This window comes from Heterodontus francisci, chromosome 23, assembly GCF_036365525.1.
Source record: "Heterodontus francisci isolate sHetFra1 chromosome 23, sHetFra1.hap1, whole genome shotgun sequence".
Classification (NCBI taxonomy): domain Eukaryota; kingdom Metazoa; phylum Chordata; class Chondrichthyes; order Heterodontiformes; family Heterodontidae; genus Heterodontus; species Heterodontus francisci.
Genome location: NC_090393.1, coordinates 39,568,465 through 39,585,854, shown reverse-complemented (window position 1 = coordinate 39,585,854; position 17,390 = coordinate 39,568,465). Strand labels below are relative to the sequence as shown.

At 41.0% G+C, this 17,390-nt stretch overlaps 1 protein-coding gene across 9 annotated transcripts in view; it reads left to right on the top strand.

Moving 5' to 3' along the window:
• rbm19 (RNA binding motif protein 19) overlaps positions 1 to 17,390 on the top strand; it is a 308,924-nt gene that overhangs the window by 148,260 nt on the left and 143,274 nt on the right. For all 9 annotated transcript variants that reach the window (XR_010977276.1, XR_010977275.1, XR_010977274.1 and 6 more), the window contains exons 22-23: positions 5,445 to 5,550; positions 13,636 to 13,756. Coding sequence is in view for 4 of the 9 variants with exons in the window: in XM_068055148.1 (XP_067911249.1) it covers positions 5,445 to 5,550; positions 13,636 to 13,756 (227 nt within the window). In the remaining 5 variants the exon portion in view is untranslated. The remainder of the gene's footprint in view (positions 1 to 5,444; positions 5,551 to 13,635; positions 13,757 to 17,390) is intronic.

Genomic DNA, 17,390 nt, shown 5'->3' with positions numbered 1-17,390 from the left:
CTTGACGACTTCTGCGTTGGAGATACGATCCTGCCATCTGATGCCAAGGATTCTCCGGAGACAGTGAAGATGGAATGTGTTGAGACGTCGCTCTTGGCTGACGTACGTTGTCCAGGCCTCGCTGCCTTAGAGCAAGGTACTGACGACACAGGCTTGAAACACTCGGACCTTGGTGTTCCGTGTCAGTGTGCCATTTTTCCCACACCCTCTTGGCCAGTCTGGACATAGCAGATGCCTTTCCCATGCGCTTGTTGTTTCTGCATCGAGAGACAGGTTACTGGTGATTGTTGAGCCTCGGTAGGTTAACTCTTGAACCACTTCCAGAGCGTGGTCGCCGATATTGATGGATGGAGCATTTCTGACGTCCTGTCCCATGATGTTTGTTTTCTTGAGGCTGATGGTTAGGCCAAATTCATTACAGGCAGCCGCAGTTCTGTCAATGACTCTCTGCAGACACTCTCCGGTGGGATGTTAATGCAGCATCGTCAGCAAAGAGGAGTTCCCTGATGAGGACTTTCCGTACTTTGGTCTTTGCTCTAAGACGGGCGAGGTTGAACAACCTGCCATCTGATCTTGTATGGAGGAAAATTCTTTCTTAAGACTTCAACGCAAGAGAGAGCAGCAGTGAGAAGAAGATCCCAAACAGTGTTGGTGCAAGAACCCAACCCTGTTTCACGCCACTCAGGATAGCAAAGGGGTCTGATGAGGCACCACTATGCTGAATTGTGCCTTTCATATTGTCATGGTGATGATACTTAGTAGCTTTGGTGGACATCCAATCTTTGCTGGTAGTCTGAAGAGACCACGTCTGCTGACAAGGTCAAAGGCTTTGGTGAGATTTATGAAGGCAACGTAGAGGGGCATCCGTTGTTTTGCGGCATTTCTCCTGTAGCTGGCGAAGGGAGAACAACATGTCAATGGTGGATCTCTCTGCTCGAAAGCCGCACTGTGCCTCGGGGTAGACACGCTCAGCCAGCTTCTGAAGTCTGTATATAATGACTCGAGCGAAGGCTTTCTCCACTATGCTGAGCAGGGAGATTCTATGGTAGTAGTTGCAGTCACCACGGTCACCCTTGTTCTTATAGAGGGTGATGATATTGGCATCGCATGTCCTCTGGTACTGCTCCCTCATCCCAGCACAGGCAAAGCAGTTCATGGAGTGCTGAGAGTATAGCAGGCTTGGCACTCTTGATTATTTCAGGGGTAATGCCGTCCTTTCCAGGGGTTTTTCCACTGGCTAGAGAATCAATGGCATTACTAAGTTCTGATTTTGTTGGCTGTTCGTCCAGCTCATCCGTGACTGGCAGAGACTGTGCTACATTGAGGGCGGTATCAGTAACATCATTTTCCCTGGAGTACAGTTCTAGGTATTGCTGCACCCAGCGGTCCATTTGCTTGTGTTGGTCAGTGATCGTTTCCCCTGATTTAGACTTGAGGTGTGGGGGGGGTGGCGATCTTCTTGATGGTTGGCCCAAAAGCTCTCAATGCCATCATACATTCCTCTGATGTTTCCGGTGTCGGAGGCCAGCTGAATATGGCTGCATAGGTGTTGCCAGTATTCATTTGCACAGAGCTTGGCTGTTCTTTGTGCGGTGCTTCTGGCGGCTTTAAGTGCTAAGGATGTTAACTCGCTGGGGGCTTTCTTGTAGTTCAGTAGTGCCGTGCACTTACTGGCTATGACAGGTTCCATCTCTTCAGAGTGAGATTGAAACCAGTATGCATTCTGCTTCACATATTTGCGATATAATTGCGATAAAACTTCTTTACCTTTATTCTCCAGTTTCTTTGAAGGTAAACTCATCAATTGCTTTCATAATTGCCTGCTGTACCTGCATATTAAATTTATTTGTGTATGAGGACATCTAGGTCTTTCTGAATACCAATATTTCCCAGTCTCTGATCTTGTAAAGGATGTTCTGTTTTTCTATTTTCCCTACCAAAGTAGATAACTTAACGTTTGTGTGCATTATATTCCATCTGCCACATACTTGCCCACTCACTTAATCTGTCTATATCCCTTGGTAACTACTTTGTGTTCTCTTCATCTTACTTTCCCATCTAGCTTTGTATTGTCAGCAAACTTGGATACAATCCATTCTGTTCCCTCATCTAAGTCACTGATACAGGTTGCAAATAGCTGAGGTGCCAAGCACTAATCCTTTTGGTACATCACTGGTTGCAGCCTGCAAACCTAAAAATGACCCATTTATTCCTTCTCTCTGTTTACTGTCTGTAAATCAGTCCTCAATCCATGCTGATATATTACTCCCTACCCTGTGAGCCCTAATTTTGTGTAATAACCTCTTGTGTGGCACCTTATTAAATGCTTTTTTGAAAATCCAAATAAGCTACACCCACTGGTTCCCCTTTATCTACCTGTTGTTTACAACCTCAAAAAACTTTTAACAGATTTGTCAAACACAATTTCCCTTTCATAAGTCGATGTTGACTCTGCCCAATCATATTATGATTTTCCAAGCACCATGTTACCACACCTCATAACAATAGATTTTCACATTTTTCCTACTACTGATGTCAGGCTAACTGGCCTATAATGTTTTATTCTTCTCTGCTTTTTTTGAATAGTGAGGTTACATTTGCTATCTTCCAATCCATAGGGACCATTCTAAAATCTAAGGAATTCTGGAGGATCAAAACCAGTGCAACCACTATCTCTAGCCATTGGGTCTAAGGAATTAGTTGGCTTTTAGTCCCACTAGTTTTCTCAGTACCATTTCTTCACGAATAATTGTGCTTGTTTAATTTCTGAAGGGGTACTAATCAAACACTTGGTTCATTGCAGGATAAATTGCTTTCTCGCTGCAAATGAGCATATAGAAGTCATGATCAGATTCACTAAGTTCAATAAGTACAATTTGACTTTGCCTAGTTATATAACAATAATGAAGGGCTATACTTACCCACACTCGTGGGTTATCTTCCTTGGGTTAAACAAATTAAGTTTGAATTACCCACCTGCATTGTATCCATCTTAATGGGCCTTACTTCTTTGTACCTAAAACTTCAACAGGAAAACGTCTTTCCTAGCCAGTTTCCAGCTAAAGTCAAGTGTATATTGTGAATAGTGATAGAGGATAAAAGTAAGTTAATGATTTTAAATTTAAGTGGGTGAGGAAGAAAAGCTGAAGTAGGTAAAATAGAGAGTTGGAGTAAGGGTGGAAAAATAAAATGGAAAGTTAATGTCTAAAAACAGGATAGAGATAATGGAGAAGAGAACAGGAAAATAATATTTACATTTTACTTTTATGTAAAATTCTGTAATTTAGTTATTTCAGTTCATTATATTAATGTGAACAAATTTATTGTTTCAATAATTTGTTTCAACCTTCCAGTAAATGAGCTGAAAACTAAACCAAAATAAAAGCAAAATACTGCGGATGCTGGAAATCTGCAATAAAAATTAGAAATGCTGGAACCACTCAGCAGGTCTGGCAGCATCTGTGAAAAGAGAAGCAGAGTTAACGTTTCAAGTCAGTGACCCTTCTTCGGAACTGACAAATATTAGAAAAGTCACAGGTGATTAGCAAGTGAGGTGGGGGTGGGACGAGAGATAACAAAGAAGGTGTAGTGTAGATTGGACAAGGCCACATAGATTTTTTTTTTAGATTTAGATTTAGAGATACAGCACTGAAACAGGCCCTTCGGCCCACCGAGTCTGTGCCGACCATTAACCACCCATTTATACTAATCCTACACTAATCCCATATTCCTACCACATCCTCACCTGTCCCTATATTCCCCTACCACCTACCTATACTAGGGGCAATTTATAATGGCCAATTTACCTATCAACCTGCAAGTCTTTTGGCTGTGGGAGGAAACCGGAGCACCCGGAGGAAACCCACGTAGACACAGGGAGAACTTGCAAACTCCACACAGGCAGTACCCAGAATTGAACCCGGGTCACTGGAGCTGTGAGGCTGCAATGCTAACCACTGTGCCGCCGTGTCCGGCCCATTTCCCGCAGCTCTACCGTCACCCCTTCCCCTCCCTCTCTGAACCGTGACAGGGTTCCCCTTGTCCTCACTTTCCACCCCATCAGCCTCCATATCCAAAGGATCATCTTCCGCCATTTCCGCCACCTCCAGCGTGAAGACACTACCAGTCGCATCTTCCCCCTCCCTTCCCCTGTCAGCATTCCGAAGGGATCGTTCCCTCCGCGACACCCTGGTCCACTCCTCCATTACCCCCACAACCTCGTCCCCATCCCATGGCACCTTCCCCTGCAATCGCCGGAGGTGTAATACCTGCCCATTTACCTCCTCTCTCCTCACTATCCCAGGCCCCAAACACTCCTCTCAGGTGAAGCAGTGATTTACTTGTACTTCTTTCAATGTAGTATACTGTATTCGCCGCTCACAATGTGGTCTCCTCTACATTGGGGAGACTAAGCGCAGACTGGGTGACCGCTTTGCGGAACATCTCTGCTCAGTCTGCAAGCAGGACCCTGAGCTTCCGGTTGCTTGCCATTTCAACACTGCCCCCTGTTCTCATGCTCACATCTCTGTCCTGGGATTGCTGCAGTGTTCCAGTGAACATCAAGGCAAGCTCGAGGAACAGCATCTCATCTACCGATTAGGCACACTACAGCCTGCAGGACTGAACATTGAGTTCAATAATTTCAGAGCATGACAGCCCCCCATTTTACTTTCATTTTTAGTTATTTCTTTGTTACATTTTTTACAATCTTTTTTTTGCATTTATTTCATTTCATCTTGGTTTGTTCAGTTTGCTTACCCACTGTTTTTTTTCAGGTTTGCACTTGCTGCTGTTCAATATTCAATCCGTTAACACCTAATCTGTACTCATGCTTTGTCTTTCAACACACCATTAACATATTGTTTGCCTTTGCTCCATGACCTTTTGGTCAGCTATGTGGCCTTGTCCAATCTACACCTCCTTTGTTATCTCTTGCCTCACCCCTACCTCACTTGCTTATAACCTGTGACTTTTCTAATATTTGTCAGTTCCGAAGAAGGGTCACTGACTTGAAACGTTAACTCTGCTTCTCTTTTCACAGATGCTGCCAGACCTGCTGAGTGGTTCCAGCATTTCTTGTTTTTATTGAAAACTAAACCAGTTGGCCCAGCAAGACAGGAATTCCCTGAATCAACCAGTAGTCTGTCTACACATTCATGGTGTCAAATACAAATAGTGATAATGGTTACTATGTAAATATTTGGTGATATTATGGACTGCTAAAGCTCTCTTGAATTTTAAATTTTTTACCTCAATGCATTTCTACCATGCCGCAAGTGTTGATTTGTACTATTACAAAGTAATGAAAAGGGAAATTGGCTGTTCCATGGTCTCAAATTCAAAAACATAAAGGTTATCAAGCATTTGGGCACAATGTGGTATTGAGTAGCAATAATGAAATCTATATATTGACTCTATCAATATCTGTTTTCCTTCTGTTTCAGTACCTTTGGAGAAATAAAGACTGTGCGATTACCTAAGAAAATGGGTGGAACTGGCACACACAGGGGCTTTGGATTTGTTGACTTCCTCACTAAACAAGATGCAAAGGTGCAGTATTTTACAAGATAATCTGTTATGTAAATTGTCTTACCACATAGTTAACTTTTATGACTTCAAAGTAATTAATGAGTGCTCCATCGGGCCCCAAGGGGAAAGCTGCAGTCTCGTCTCCCTTTCCCTCTAACAAGATCCTCCCAATACCCCTCCCTGTCACTTGCCTGCAAGTCAAGGGCCATACAGTTTTCTACTGCTGGTAGCTGCACTGCCCTCTTCCCACCTGCCCAATATCTGCTTGTGATTAAAACCGACCCATCGTTGTAAGTCCATGACAGATGTCACTTCTACTTGCATTTGTTACTAACTAAATACAATTTAAATAACTGTAAGTCAAGCATTGTCTAAAAATTCTAAATGTAGGGGAACCACTTATAGACCAAGAAGAAATATTAACAGAAAATGCTGGAAATCTGAAATGGAAACAGAATAGGAGAGCTCTCCATAGATGCTCCCTGACCTGAAAATGCTGGAAATACTCAGCAGGTCAGGGAGCATCTATGGAGAGCTCTCCTATTCTGTTTCCATTTCAGATTTCCAGCATGCACAGTATTTTGCCTCAAGTCTAGGAAGAACCGGCAATGTATGATATCCAGCATGTCACCGGCATAGGCTATTCATTTTGGGGCAGTGTAGTCTAAGATGGTGAAAGGCTTCACTTCAGTGTGTAGTTAGAATCTGAAGCAGCAACAGAGTTCATTCGCCCCTTTGTGCCTGTGCCAGCTTTTTGATGGAGCTGTCCTACAAAACAATTGTTGAAGCATGTCTGTATGTTCATCAGTTCAAGCTTCAGTATTGGCTAGCACAATGGACTGTATTAATCAAGTCTCTAAATTGAAGTAGTCTTCATTCATGCTTCAGATTAAGAGGGAAAGTTTGACTCTTGAAGAAAACTTTTGCAAATAAAAAAAAAAATTGGGATGTTAGCTCAAGATACCAGGCACGATATAGCAAAGTTGATACATTTTTGCTTCTGCAGTTAATTGTTCTACCCTGCAGTAGCTGCTGTTGAAAGTTGTCTGTAACTGATTAACTTGGTAACTGATTTGTTTTGGTTCACTTTGATAACATCATTAAAGCTTTTGTAACACCGATATTAGATATTTCCCTTCCTGATGTGAGAGCTGATTTTATTCTAAGGATAATGTTGAAACAGAGCATAACTATTCCAATCTTTGCCTAACCTACTAGCACCCCCCCCCCCCCAAAAAAAATTTAAATCACTATCGGGACAATTTACAATGATTTCAATTAATCATTACCCTGGTGAATAAACTTTTTTTTACAGTTTACATTGGAGGAAATTATTTTTTATTATGACTAGCATGCATTCTTTTATTAGCACAGGCTTAATTCTGAAAGTTTACCCCTGGGGAAAGAGTTTCTTAGAAAGTAGTTTTAGCAGTTTGATGCAACAATGGTTGCCTTTTAGATTTGTGACAGATGTGAGTATGGAACTCAAAACAATTGGGTCTTTTGAGTAGTTTTCCTCAAACAAATCATATAGTTTGCCATATTATGTACTATACTTCCAATATATATAATCTCAAGGGATGGGATTACCCTCCTCCCACCCCCCCCCCCCCAAACAAAACAAAAGAATTTCAGTTTAAGTTTGTAATTAATATTCCTTCTCATTCAACATCCAAGTACAAATAGGGACCTCCTTCAGTCCTACAGTGAAACTCATGTGGCCTGTGATTGTCAACACTGTTCATCTCGGTTCGAGAGGTCCGTGTGCGAATGTAGGGGATTTGAATAGCAACTTTTGTGATTTGTTCAGAATAGCAAACAACATTTTTAACTATATTGTGAATGATTTATGTGGTTTACTCTCAAATATTGGAGAGATTTTACTTTACATTCTTCAAAAAAAGCTCCTCATACATTACAAATAATTCATTAATGGCCATAAAAATGTGCTTTTCTTAAGTATTGAATCACTTTTTAAAAATTAAATTGGTGAGCATCTGTGATTTTAAAATGTTTGATACATGATGGTAGCTTTTTTTTGCAGGATTCATTTATCGCTTAAATACTAATGGGCTATTCCTACTGAAATACGTTTTTGAAAAATTCCATTTGGTGAAATATATGATTAACTGAAAGATTTTGTATGTTCAGGCTCCTGGGGTTTTCAGCCATGTGCTAGATACTGCTTTACCATGAATAGTCTTTAAATCATTAGTCATAGTATTTCTTTTGTCCATATACAAACCATGTGTATTTAATTTTATTCCCCAGGGTAAGGGTAAAAGAAATACAAACTTAATCTCTGCAATTGATTTGTTTGTGGGATGTGGGTGTCACTGGCTAGGCCAGCGTTTATTGCCCATCCCTAATTGCCTTTGAACTGAGTGGCTTGCTAGTGGCTTCACAGGGCATTTTTTAAAGAGTCAACCACATTGCTGTCGAGTCACATGTAGGCTAGACCAGGTAAAGATGACAGATTTCCTTCCCTGAAGGGCTTTAATGAGCCAGATGGGTTTTTACAACAATTGACAATGGTTTCATGGTCACCATTGGACTAGCTTTAAATTCCAGAGTTATTAATTGAATTCACATTTCACCATCTGCCATGGTGGGATTTGAATCCATGTCCCCAGAGCATTAGCCTGGGCTTTGGATTACTAGTCTAGTGGCATTACCATGTGACGGAAACCACACCTGTCAAATGGAAACATATTAATTTTGTCATGTGGAACATTATTTGAACGTTTACTGAACATTGAAATAGCTTGTTTAAAAAGACCACAGGACTGAGTGGCTGAAAAGATTGCTGCACATTTGTATTCCGAGAGACAGTTGCCCAGAGCAACAATGGAAGTACTCCCAGATTCAATTACCCTAATGGGTTTTATCAACAGTAATGATCAAGAGACCTTGAGAGTCACTGAATGTGTAAGAGCCAGCATTCTACCCCTGACTAAGTGTATCTGGTAAGCTTTAAGGAATCCACAGACCTCGCCGGCGACGCTGTTTCAAACCAGGAGCTAATCACGTGACTAATCTACTGGCCAAGCTGGAGTTGATTGAATTCTGCTCACAGTAAAGTTTTGAGACAGACTGCAATTGAACTTCAAGAAGAAAGCACCTTTCTCTCTCTTGCAAAGTTCCAGGGGCTCACAGAAGTAACAAGCCTCAAGACAGAAGACTCCTGCAGGTCTTCTGGTATCAGCGAAACAAGTTTGAAAGTGTTCACTGGGCCCCAACGAGAACTGCAAGACTTAACTTCAATCAAATACTTTACATCCAACCCAAAACCAGTAACTGAATTCCATCTGCTACTTCAAACCTTTCCTCTTTAATTCTTCCTCCTCCTCTATCTATTTGTATGTGTTTATCACATACGCATGCTAGTGTGGTCCCGTCGCTTATTTTTAATAGTTTTAACTGAGTTAGAGTTTTGAGGTTAATAACTTACACCTTTCTTGTTTAAATCTGAGAAAATCTGTCTGTTTGATTTCTTTACAATTACAATTAGAGAGCACTGAGCAAGGACTCACTGAGGGGAAGCTTAAAAGTTAAACCCTGTTACGGTCAAACCAGGAAAAGACCGAGCGGGGAGCCCGAGACCCCTTCCTCACCTGGTCGTAATAACCACTATGCCATTTGTCTCATGTTGGGTTACCATCCTTCCAGGATTGTAAGGGAGTCTCCAGTAATTAAAGATTAATCTCATAGACACTACTGTGAACAACCCAGATGAAAATAATAGGGGCATTAAAAAGTAGGTTTTTTTCCCCTTTGAGCACTTTTGTTTATTTGTTATATAAAAAAAAAATTGGAGATGGGGGGGAAACCGCTGTATGACTGGGTTGGGTGGTTGGAAGTCTTGTGACGAAACCTTCACAAGTGCCTCCAACCCTAGTTGGCAACTCTAATCCTGTGTAACTCCCAGTTTACTTCTGCATATCTCTGGACAATGTGCAAGAGGTGCATTTTATGAATATGAATCTTAACACTTATTAAACCCATAAAAATGAAAATTATTTAGAGTTACTTAGGTGTTGCTTTTTCTCCCCCTCTAATATTGTTTGGTGTAGGTATTTACAGTAAGATTTCAATTTCTGATAAGTTCCTTCTAAAATTGTTCACTAAAAATCATTTGGGTTTTATCATTTTTATGTTGAAATTTTTATTTGCTTTCAAAATATGCACTTTTTACATTTAAGAAATACTTTTAATTATAAGTAACACTGAATATTATCCAACAATATAACGTGCAACTCAAATGGAGAAGTACTTTCTCAATTCAGTCTTCACAATACATCGAAGAATAATTTTTAGAACTAGAGCCTATATTTTCCTCTTGGCTCATGTTGAATAATAGATGTACATGTAAAGCCGTGAATAAAACTTTATACTCACTTCTACGTTTTCACTAAAGTTAGTCAATAGCGGAAAGGATAGCCATTTGTTATCTTATACCAAATGATGTGTATCTTGCATTATTTCTAGTTATCTCTATAATTACAGATAAGACATCGCCTCATTTTATGACACAAACTGAGTGCAATTTTACATTCAGTTGTTTGGAATGACCCATGTAAATTTGAAGAGCTGAATAGACTAAGAGTTTTACAAACATTGAGGTATCCATGCTTAATCACTCAGTTCCAATTTCTGTTGCAACAAGCAAGATGAGCTTTTGTTCCTGTTAAGTGCAGTGTCTTTTCCAGAAGAACTTGCTGTGAACATCTGGCTTAGGAGCTAAGTTAGTTTCAGGTTGTTAATAGTACATTGAGATGCTTGCAGTGGATTTGAAGCAGGTCTGAGTTTTAATTTGATGTGGTATACTATAGAGATCTGGAGAGTCTAATTAAATTGCTGTCAAAGCCAGCTTGAAGAGCTGAAGGCTCTTCTTGAGCAGAACAGCACCAGATTCTGTTTGTGTTTTTAGCCGTAGTTTAGAATGGCCACAGTTGCACAAGGAAAAAGACTCAAGTAGGCAGTACTTAAACCGTTAAGCATCATCTGCCATGGTCAGCAAATTCTCCCACAGCTTAACTTGGGCAGTTTTCAGAGGCATATTCCAAGCAAATACAGTTAGATGACTTGATCACTTTGGAGGTTTTATGCTGCTGTGTATTTTAAAAAAAAAAGGCAAATCTGTAGATGCAGGTACCACAAGCAGTTAGGAAAGCAAAAATGGCATGTTAGCTATTATAAAGGGGTTGGAGCACGAGTAAAGAAGTCTTAATGCAGTTGTATAGGGTCCTGGTGAGACCACACCTGTACAGTTTTAGTCTCCTTTCCCAAGGAAGGATATACTTGCTTTAGGGGGAATGCAATGAAAAATCACCAGATTCATTCCTGGGCTGAGGAGATTGTCCCATGAGAAGGGATTGACTAGACTAGGTGTATATTCCTTCGAGTTTGAAGAATAAGAGGTTATCTAATTGAAACATACAGAATTCTTAAGGGGCCTGACAGGGTAGATGTTGGGTAGATACTGAGTGGATGTTCCCCCCCTGCTGGGGAGTCTAGAACTAGGAGTCGCAGTCTCAGAATAAGGGGCCAACCATTTAGGAGTGAGATGAGAAATTTCTTAACTCAGATGGTTGTGAACTTTTGCAATTCACTACCCCAGAGAACTGAGGATGCTCAGTCATTGAGTATGTTCAAGTCATAAATCAACATATTTGTAATTACTAAGGGAATCAAGTGATATAGGGATAGTGCGAGAAGGTCTAGTTGAGGTAGAAGATCAGCCATGATCTTATTAAATGGCTGAGCATGCTCCAAGGGCTGAATGACCTCCTCCTGCTCCAGTTTCTTATGTTCTTATGACTAATCTGATTAAATTATTTGAGGTAACAGAGAAACTTGATCAAGGTAGTGTAGTTGATATTGTATATATGGACTTCTGCAAAGCATTTGACAAATGGACTTAAGAAAACAATGGAATTAAACAGAAAGTGGCGGTATGGAAACAAAATTGGCTCATTGACAGGAAGCAGAGGATTGTGGTGGATGAATATTTTTTCAGACTGGGAGGTGGTTCGCAGTGGTGTTCTGCAAGGGTCAGTTTTGGGCCCATTACTCTTGTCAAATTTTATAAACGACCAAGAGTTGGGTGTAGGGAGAAGCATTATGAAGTTTGCAGATGCTAAGAGACTTGTCAAAGGAGTGGATTGTATTGAGGATACAATTTCAGAATGACACAGATATGATGGTGAAATGGGCAGAAGCATGGAAAATGCATTTCAATGTGGAGAAGTATAATGTGATGCACTTTGGGAGGAATATGGAAAGATAATATACTATAAAGGGCAGGATTTTGAAAAGTGTAGATGAGCAGAGACACTTTGCTCATATATGCATCTTTGAAGGTTGCACAACAAGTTGATAAGTTGGTGAAAAGCATATGGGTTACTTGAGTTTATAAATAGAACAATAGAATATCAAAGCAAAGTGATCATTCTAGAACTTTAGTTAGGCCTGTTTAGGCCTTAGCTGGAATATTGTGGACAATTCTGGGCACCACATTTCAGAAAGGATGTAAAGGCTTTAGGGCTCAGAGGAGTTTTACCAGGGATGAAGGACTTCAGCTATGAACAGAGGTTGAAAAAATTACAACTGTTCTCCTTGGAATAGAGAAGGTTCAGAGGTGACCTCATGGAGATTTTCAAGGTGATGAAATTTTAATGAGCAGATCGACAAAAACCATTCCTCTGTCAAGTTGGTCAATAACCAGAGGTTGTAGATTTAAAATCATTGGTAAAAGATGTACAGAGGAGATGAGCTGAATTTTATTCAGAGTTGCCAAGATCTGGAATGCTCTACCTGAAAAGGTGGTGAAAACTGATTCCATAAATAATTTTAAAAGGGATTTGGATAGGTACTTGAGGATGGGGAACTTGCAGAGTTGCAGACAAAAAGTGGGGATGCGAGACTAAGCATGACTACTCTTTCAAAGTGCCAGTACAGATGCAGTGGACAAAATGGCCTCCTGTGCTGTAAGTTTCTGAGATTCTGGGGTGGGAGGCCTGGTGTAGAATCTCTAACTGTCCCCCCACATAGGGATCTGAGGTTGGACAAACTCCTCTGGGCGTTCTCACTTCCTTGGCCTCAGTGGAGCCTGGAATAAAGATGGCAGCTACTGTGCACAGTACTCTCCTTAGGTGTGAAAAATGCAAATTGTTACACACTGAAGTTCACCAAGTAAAAACCCTTTGTATATCTGTTTGATAGGTGACCAAGATGATCCTTTTGCCACAAGGATTCACTTTCAAAATGTCACTAATTTTTGACAATAGGTTTCAGTCTTCTGACCAATGTCAGCCTGACCATATAATGCTTCAGTCAAAGAAAGTCAAAGAACAGTACAGCACAGGAACAGGCCATTCGGCTCTCCAAGCCTGCGCCGATCTTGATGCCTGCCGAAACTAACACCTTCTGCACTTCCGGGGCCCATATCCCTCTATTCCCTTCCTATTCATATATTTGTCTTATAGATTAAATGAAAAAGAAAAATGTATGATACTCTTGTCTATCACTATACATTATACTTGATTACTTCTCATTTGTTTAAAGAACAGCCAAAAGCATTTAATCTTATCAAACAATGTAGCTTATTCAACAAAGGATCTTGGTCATTAGAGTTCCTTCAGTTTAGTTCCAATTGTTGATAACAGTATCAGCTAATTCTAAGGGTATTGCCTGAACTTTCCCGTGTTCTCGTTTTAATCTTGTGTTTTTTCTCCTATAGTTCTGCTTGACCTTTCAAGGCCACTTCCTTATGGTTCAAGCGCAATTGTTTCCAGTACACCTGGTTGAATTGTTAATAGTATGTCTCATCTCTAGTGGTGGAAAAGAATGTTTGTACTTTGATGACACCAAGCAGCTCTGCTACCACAGCTGTTTCATATGCTACGTTTACACTTAGGGAGGTTACCCAATTAGTGTAGCAATGTGTCAGATTAAGTAAACACTTAGAAGTCAGCAATTTATAATTTAATTACTGTTTACATTTACACAAAAAAGTTCTTTTACAAATGATCAACTGTAATTGGCATAAATAAATTTTGGTCATAATTCAGAAATATTGAGAGGTGTTTTCCTTCTGTTCTGCAGAAAGCCTTCAATGCCCTTTGCCACAGCACTCACTTGTATGGTCGACGATTGGTACTAGAATGGGCAGACTCTGAAGACACAGTGGAGACATTACGCAGAAAAACAGCTGAACATTACTATGGTAAACAGATTCCAAATTGCAAATTAATACTTTAACCAATTAAATTTATGTTTGAAATGCCATATGGATTATAGAGGATTTAAACAAGTCACTCTTGAATCACATTGCAACATTAATGGTAAATACTAAACTTGGAAGAATTTTTGTATTTTACCATAAACACAGAATGTATACACTTCACAATCAAAGCATTTCATAAATGTACCTCTTAGAACTAGAATCCTTATCCTCAAAACATGGGAAAGGGAAATGAGTGCAGAGTTAAAAACACAGTCTAGGAAGTTTGAAATTTTTAGGGCTGAATTTTTGGGGACCCCAAAGACGAGAACGGAGGTAAGGGGCCCCCCAAAAAATACCAGTGCCAGGGCAGAGTGTTGATCTCAAGGTGCTGATCCCGGCACTGCTAATGAGGAGCTGCGTGGTGTGGGAGTGGGGGCGCGGGGGAGATAACCAGAATCCCGCTCTCCCTTCAATTTAGGGCAATTAACATAGTTTAGAAACTCATCTAGAGCTTGTCAGAGGCTAACCTTTTAATTTTTAAAGGGCTAGACAATGTACCTGCACCTTCAGAAAATGACCAGCTGAAGGCAGGGGTGGGTAAAGAGTGGAAAGCCAGCCATAGTTGCCCCAGGGCATTTCCCCAGCCCCATAAGAGGGTCAGCGAGGCAAAGGGGGACTGGGCACTTGGTATGGGGGTGTCCTTGGCACTCCACAGGTGTCAGGGAGAGTGGGTACTTGGCACTCAGGCTTTGAACAGCATGGGAGCAGAGGAGCAAGGGGGAAAGGCTGCCAAGGGCAATTGGGTGGCCACCTGCCCAGAAGGAAGGCTTCAGCTGGGTGCAGTGGCGATGAGAGGCAACACCTTCCACAGGAAGGGCAGAACCCCAGGCATCAGGAAGGCACAGGAGAGGAAAGAAGGGAAGGAAGGCAACAGAGGCCATACCTTTAACACAGCATCAGCCGCTGAAGATGGAGCTACCTGGAGATGACCGAGAAACAGTGCCACAGGAAACTGCAACTCTCCAGGCAGTCACAAACATCTGTGCCTTCGTCACCGAAGACTTGGCACTTTGTACCTCGCAGTACTGGTCACCATGCCCTGCCAATGCCGTCAAAGTCAATGTGGCCTTGAACTTGTTCAGTTCTGGTTCCTTCCAAGGATTAGCTGTCGACCTCAGCATCTCAAAAACGGTTGCTCACCACTGCATCTTGCTGAATAGTAGGGGCAAGGGATCAAATTTGGGAAGATGTGGTAAATCAAAGAGTAGAGGCAAGGCAAGAGAGAAAAGGCATCAATATGGGCAATGATAAACAGACCGTGACAGGAAGCGACAGTGAGTACAAATTGGTAAGAGTAAATCAGCAGTCAAGGCTAGATGGTAACAAAAATAATAAAAGGTCAAAACTAAAGACTCTGTCTGAATGCACATAGCATTTGAAACAAAACAGCTGAACTGATTGTGCAAATAGAAATAAGTAAGTACGATCTGATAAGACGAATATACAGAACAGCAAAGAATGACTAAAAGATAGATGAGGGAAAATTAGAGTATGAGAGAAAGCTGACTAGAAATATAAAAACAGTAAGAGTTTCTATAGATATTTAAAAACGAAAAGATTTAACAAAGTGAGCGTTGGTCCGAGAGAAAGTGAGTCTGGGGAATAAATAAGGAGATGGAAGATGAATTGAATAGGTATTTTGCATCAGTCTTCACTATAGAGGATACAAGTGACATCCCAGAAATAGCTGTAAATCAGGAAATGGAAGGGAGGGAGAAAATTACAATCACCAGGGAAGTGGTACTGAGCAAATTGTTGGTGCTCTGAACTGACAAGTCCCCAGCTCCTGATGGACTTCATCCTAGGGTCGTAAAAGAAGTGGCTAATGAGATAGTTGATGCATTGGTTTTAATTTTCCAAAATTCCCTAGATTCGGGGAAGATTCCATTAGATTGGAAAATAGTGAATGTAACTCCTTTATTCAAAAAAGGAGGGAGACAGAAAGCAGGAAACTACCTGCTGCATCATTCTGGAATCTTTTGTTTCCCTTGCATTTGTTTCTTCTTGATGTGATTGGCATCTGCCCCTCTCATGTCTGGTGTAAATCCTTCCCAATGCACTTTTAATATCCCCAACAATCCAAATCGATGTGCATGTTTTTAAATTGTATGTTATCAGTGATTTTTATTTGCTCAAGACATAGTATTTACATAAGTCTCCTTGCTTTTATTAGCTTGTAAACTATTTTTTCCCCTGCTATTAGGTTAAGAGAAATCTGCAGAGACGCATACTTGATATCACCCTACCCTTTGCCTTGTAAATGCTTTCAATTAGCAGCTTCTATATACCTTTACACAGATGACGCTCAAGTTTACCTCTCCATTGGCCCCCAAGACTCTGCAACTGTCTATCTAGCATTAAGACCAAAATGAGCCAGATTTGTTTCATCTTAAGTTAACTCTAGTTTAGTCAAATTTATTTATCTTATCCAGCACCTGTATGCCTCTGGCTTTGACTTCCATTGATCTCATTTGTTGCCACCTCAGGCTAGGTCGGGAGGTTGTCATGCCCAGTAAAGACGTATCATATTCCTACTTTTAAGATACAAACTTTATTCATTGTGGAATCTTTGAAATTGACTTTTCCTTTTAAAAATAAATGTGGACAGTGTGCTGCAAAAGATAGTCGTTGAAGGTCACATGACCTGTCCTGTGAATTCAAACACTGCTTCACTGTCTTGAAAGGACAAAAGAATGCATTTCAAACGAAGCGGTGTCGACTACACCCATCTTGAAACCATCAAGAGACATTCCTGAATTGAATGATTTCCTTCGGAGACAAAAGGTGCGAAGTAGACACATCATAACAGAATAGTATCCATTCAAACATTATTAGATAGCCATGGATTCCACATCCTGGTCCATTGTGTGGGAGAAGGCCATGTTTTTATTTTTTATTTAGTGATACAGCACTGAAACAGGCCCTTCGGCCCACCGAGTCTGTGCCGACCATCAACCACCTATTTATACTAATCCTACATTAATCCCATATTCCTACCACATCTCCTCAATTCCCCTACCACCTACCTACACTAGGGACAATTTACAATGGCCAATTTACCTATCAATCTTTGGCTGTGGGAGGAAACCGGAGCACCCGGCGGAAACCCACGCAGTCACAGGGAGAACTTGCAAACTCCACACAGGCAGTACCCAGAATCGAACCCGGGTCGCTGGAGCTGTGAGGCTGCAGTGCTAGCCACTGTGCTGCCCCTAACAACTAACAAACTATTTGATGGATTTTGAGCTTAAAAGGTAACCCTAGAGAGAGAGAGAGAGAGTGAAATCACAGCAACATCACTGAAAAGCAGTCCAGCCAAGGACTGTGGAAAGATCCAGCCTAAACAAGAAGAAGCCCTGCTGCTAATTCTACAATTCAACTTGGTGTAGCATAGACCAAAATCTACAGCATCTCAGCAAGTTCAAGACTACAAATACCTGCACCTTTAAAAGAGACTGTCCTCCTTGGAAGATTTAACAGGTTTACCGGAAACCACGAACACCTACTACACCTTGAACTCTTATCCTTTACCTTCTACCTATCTTGAGAGTGCATGTGGGAGTGAATGTGTGCA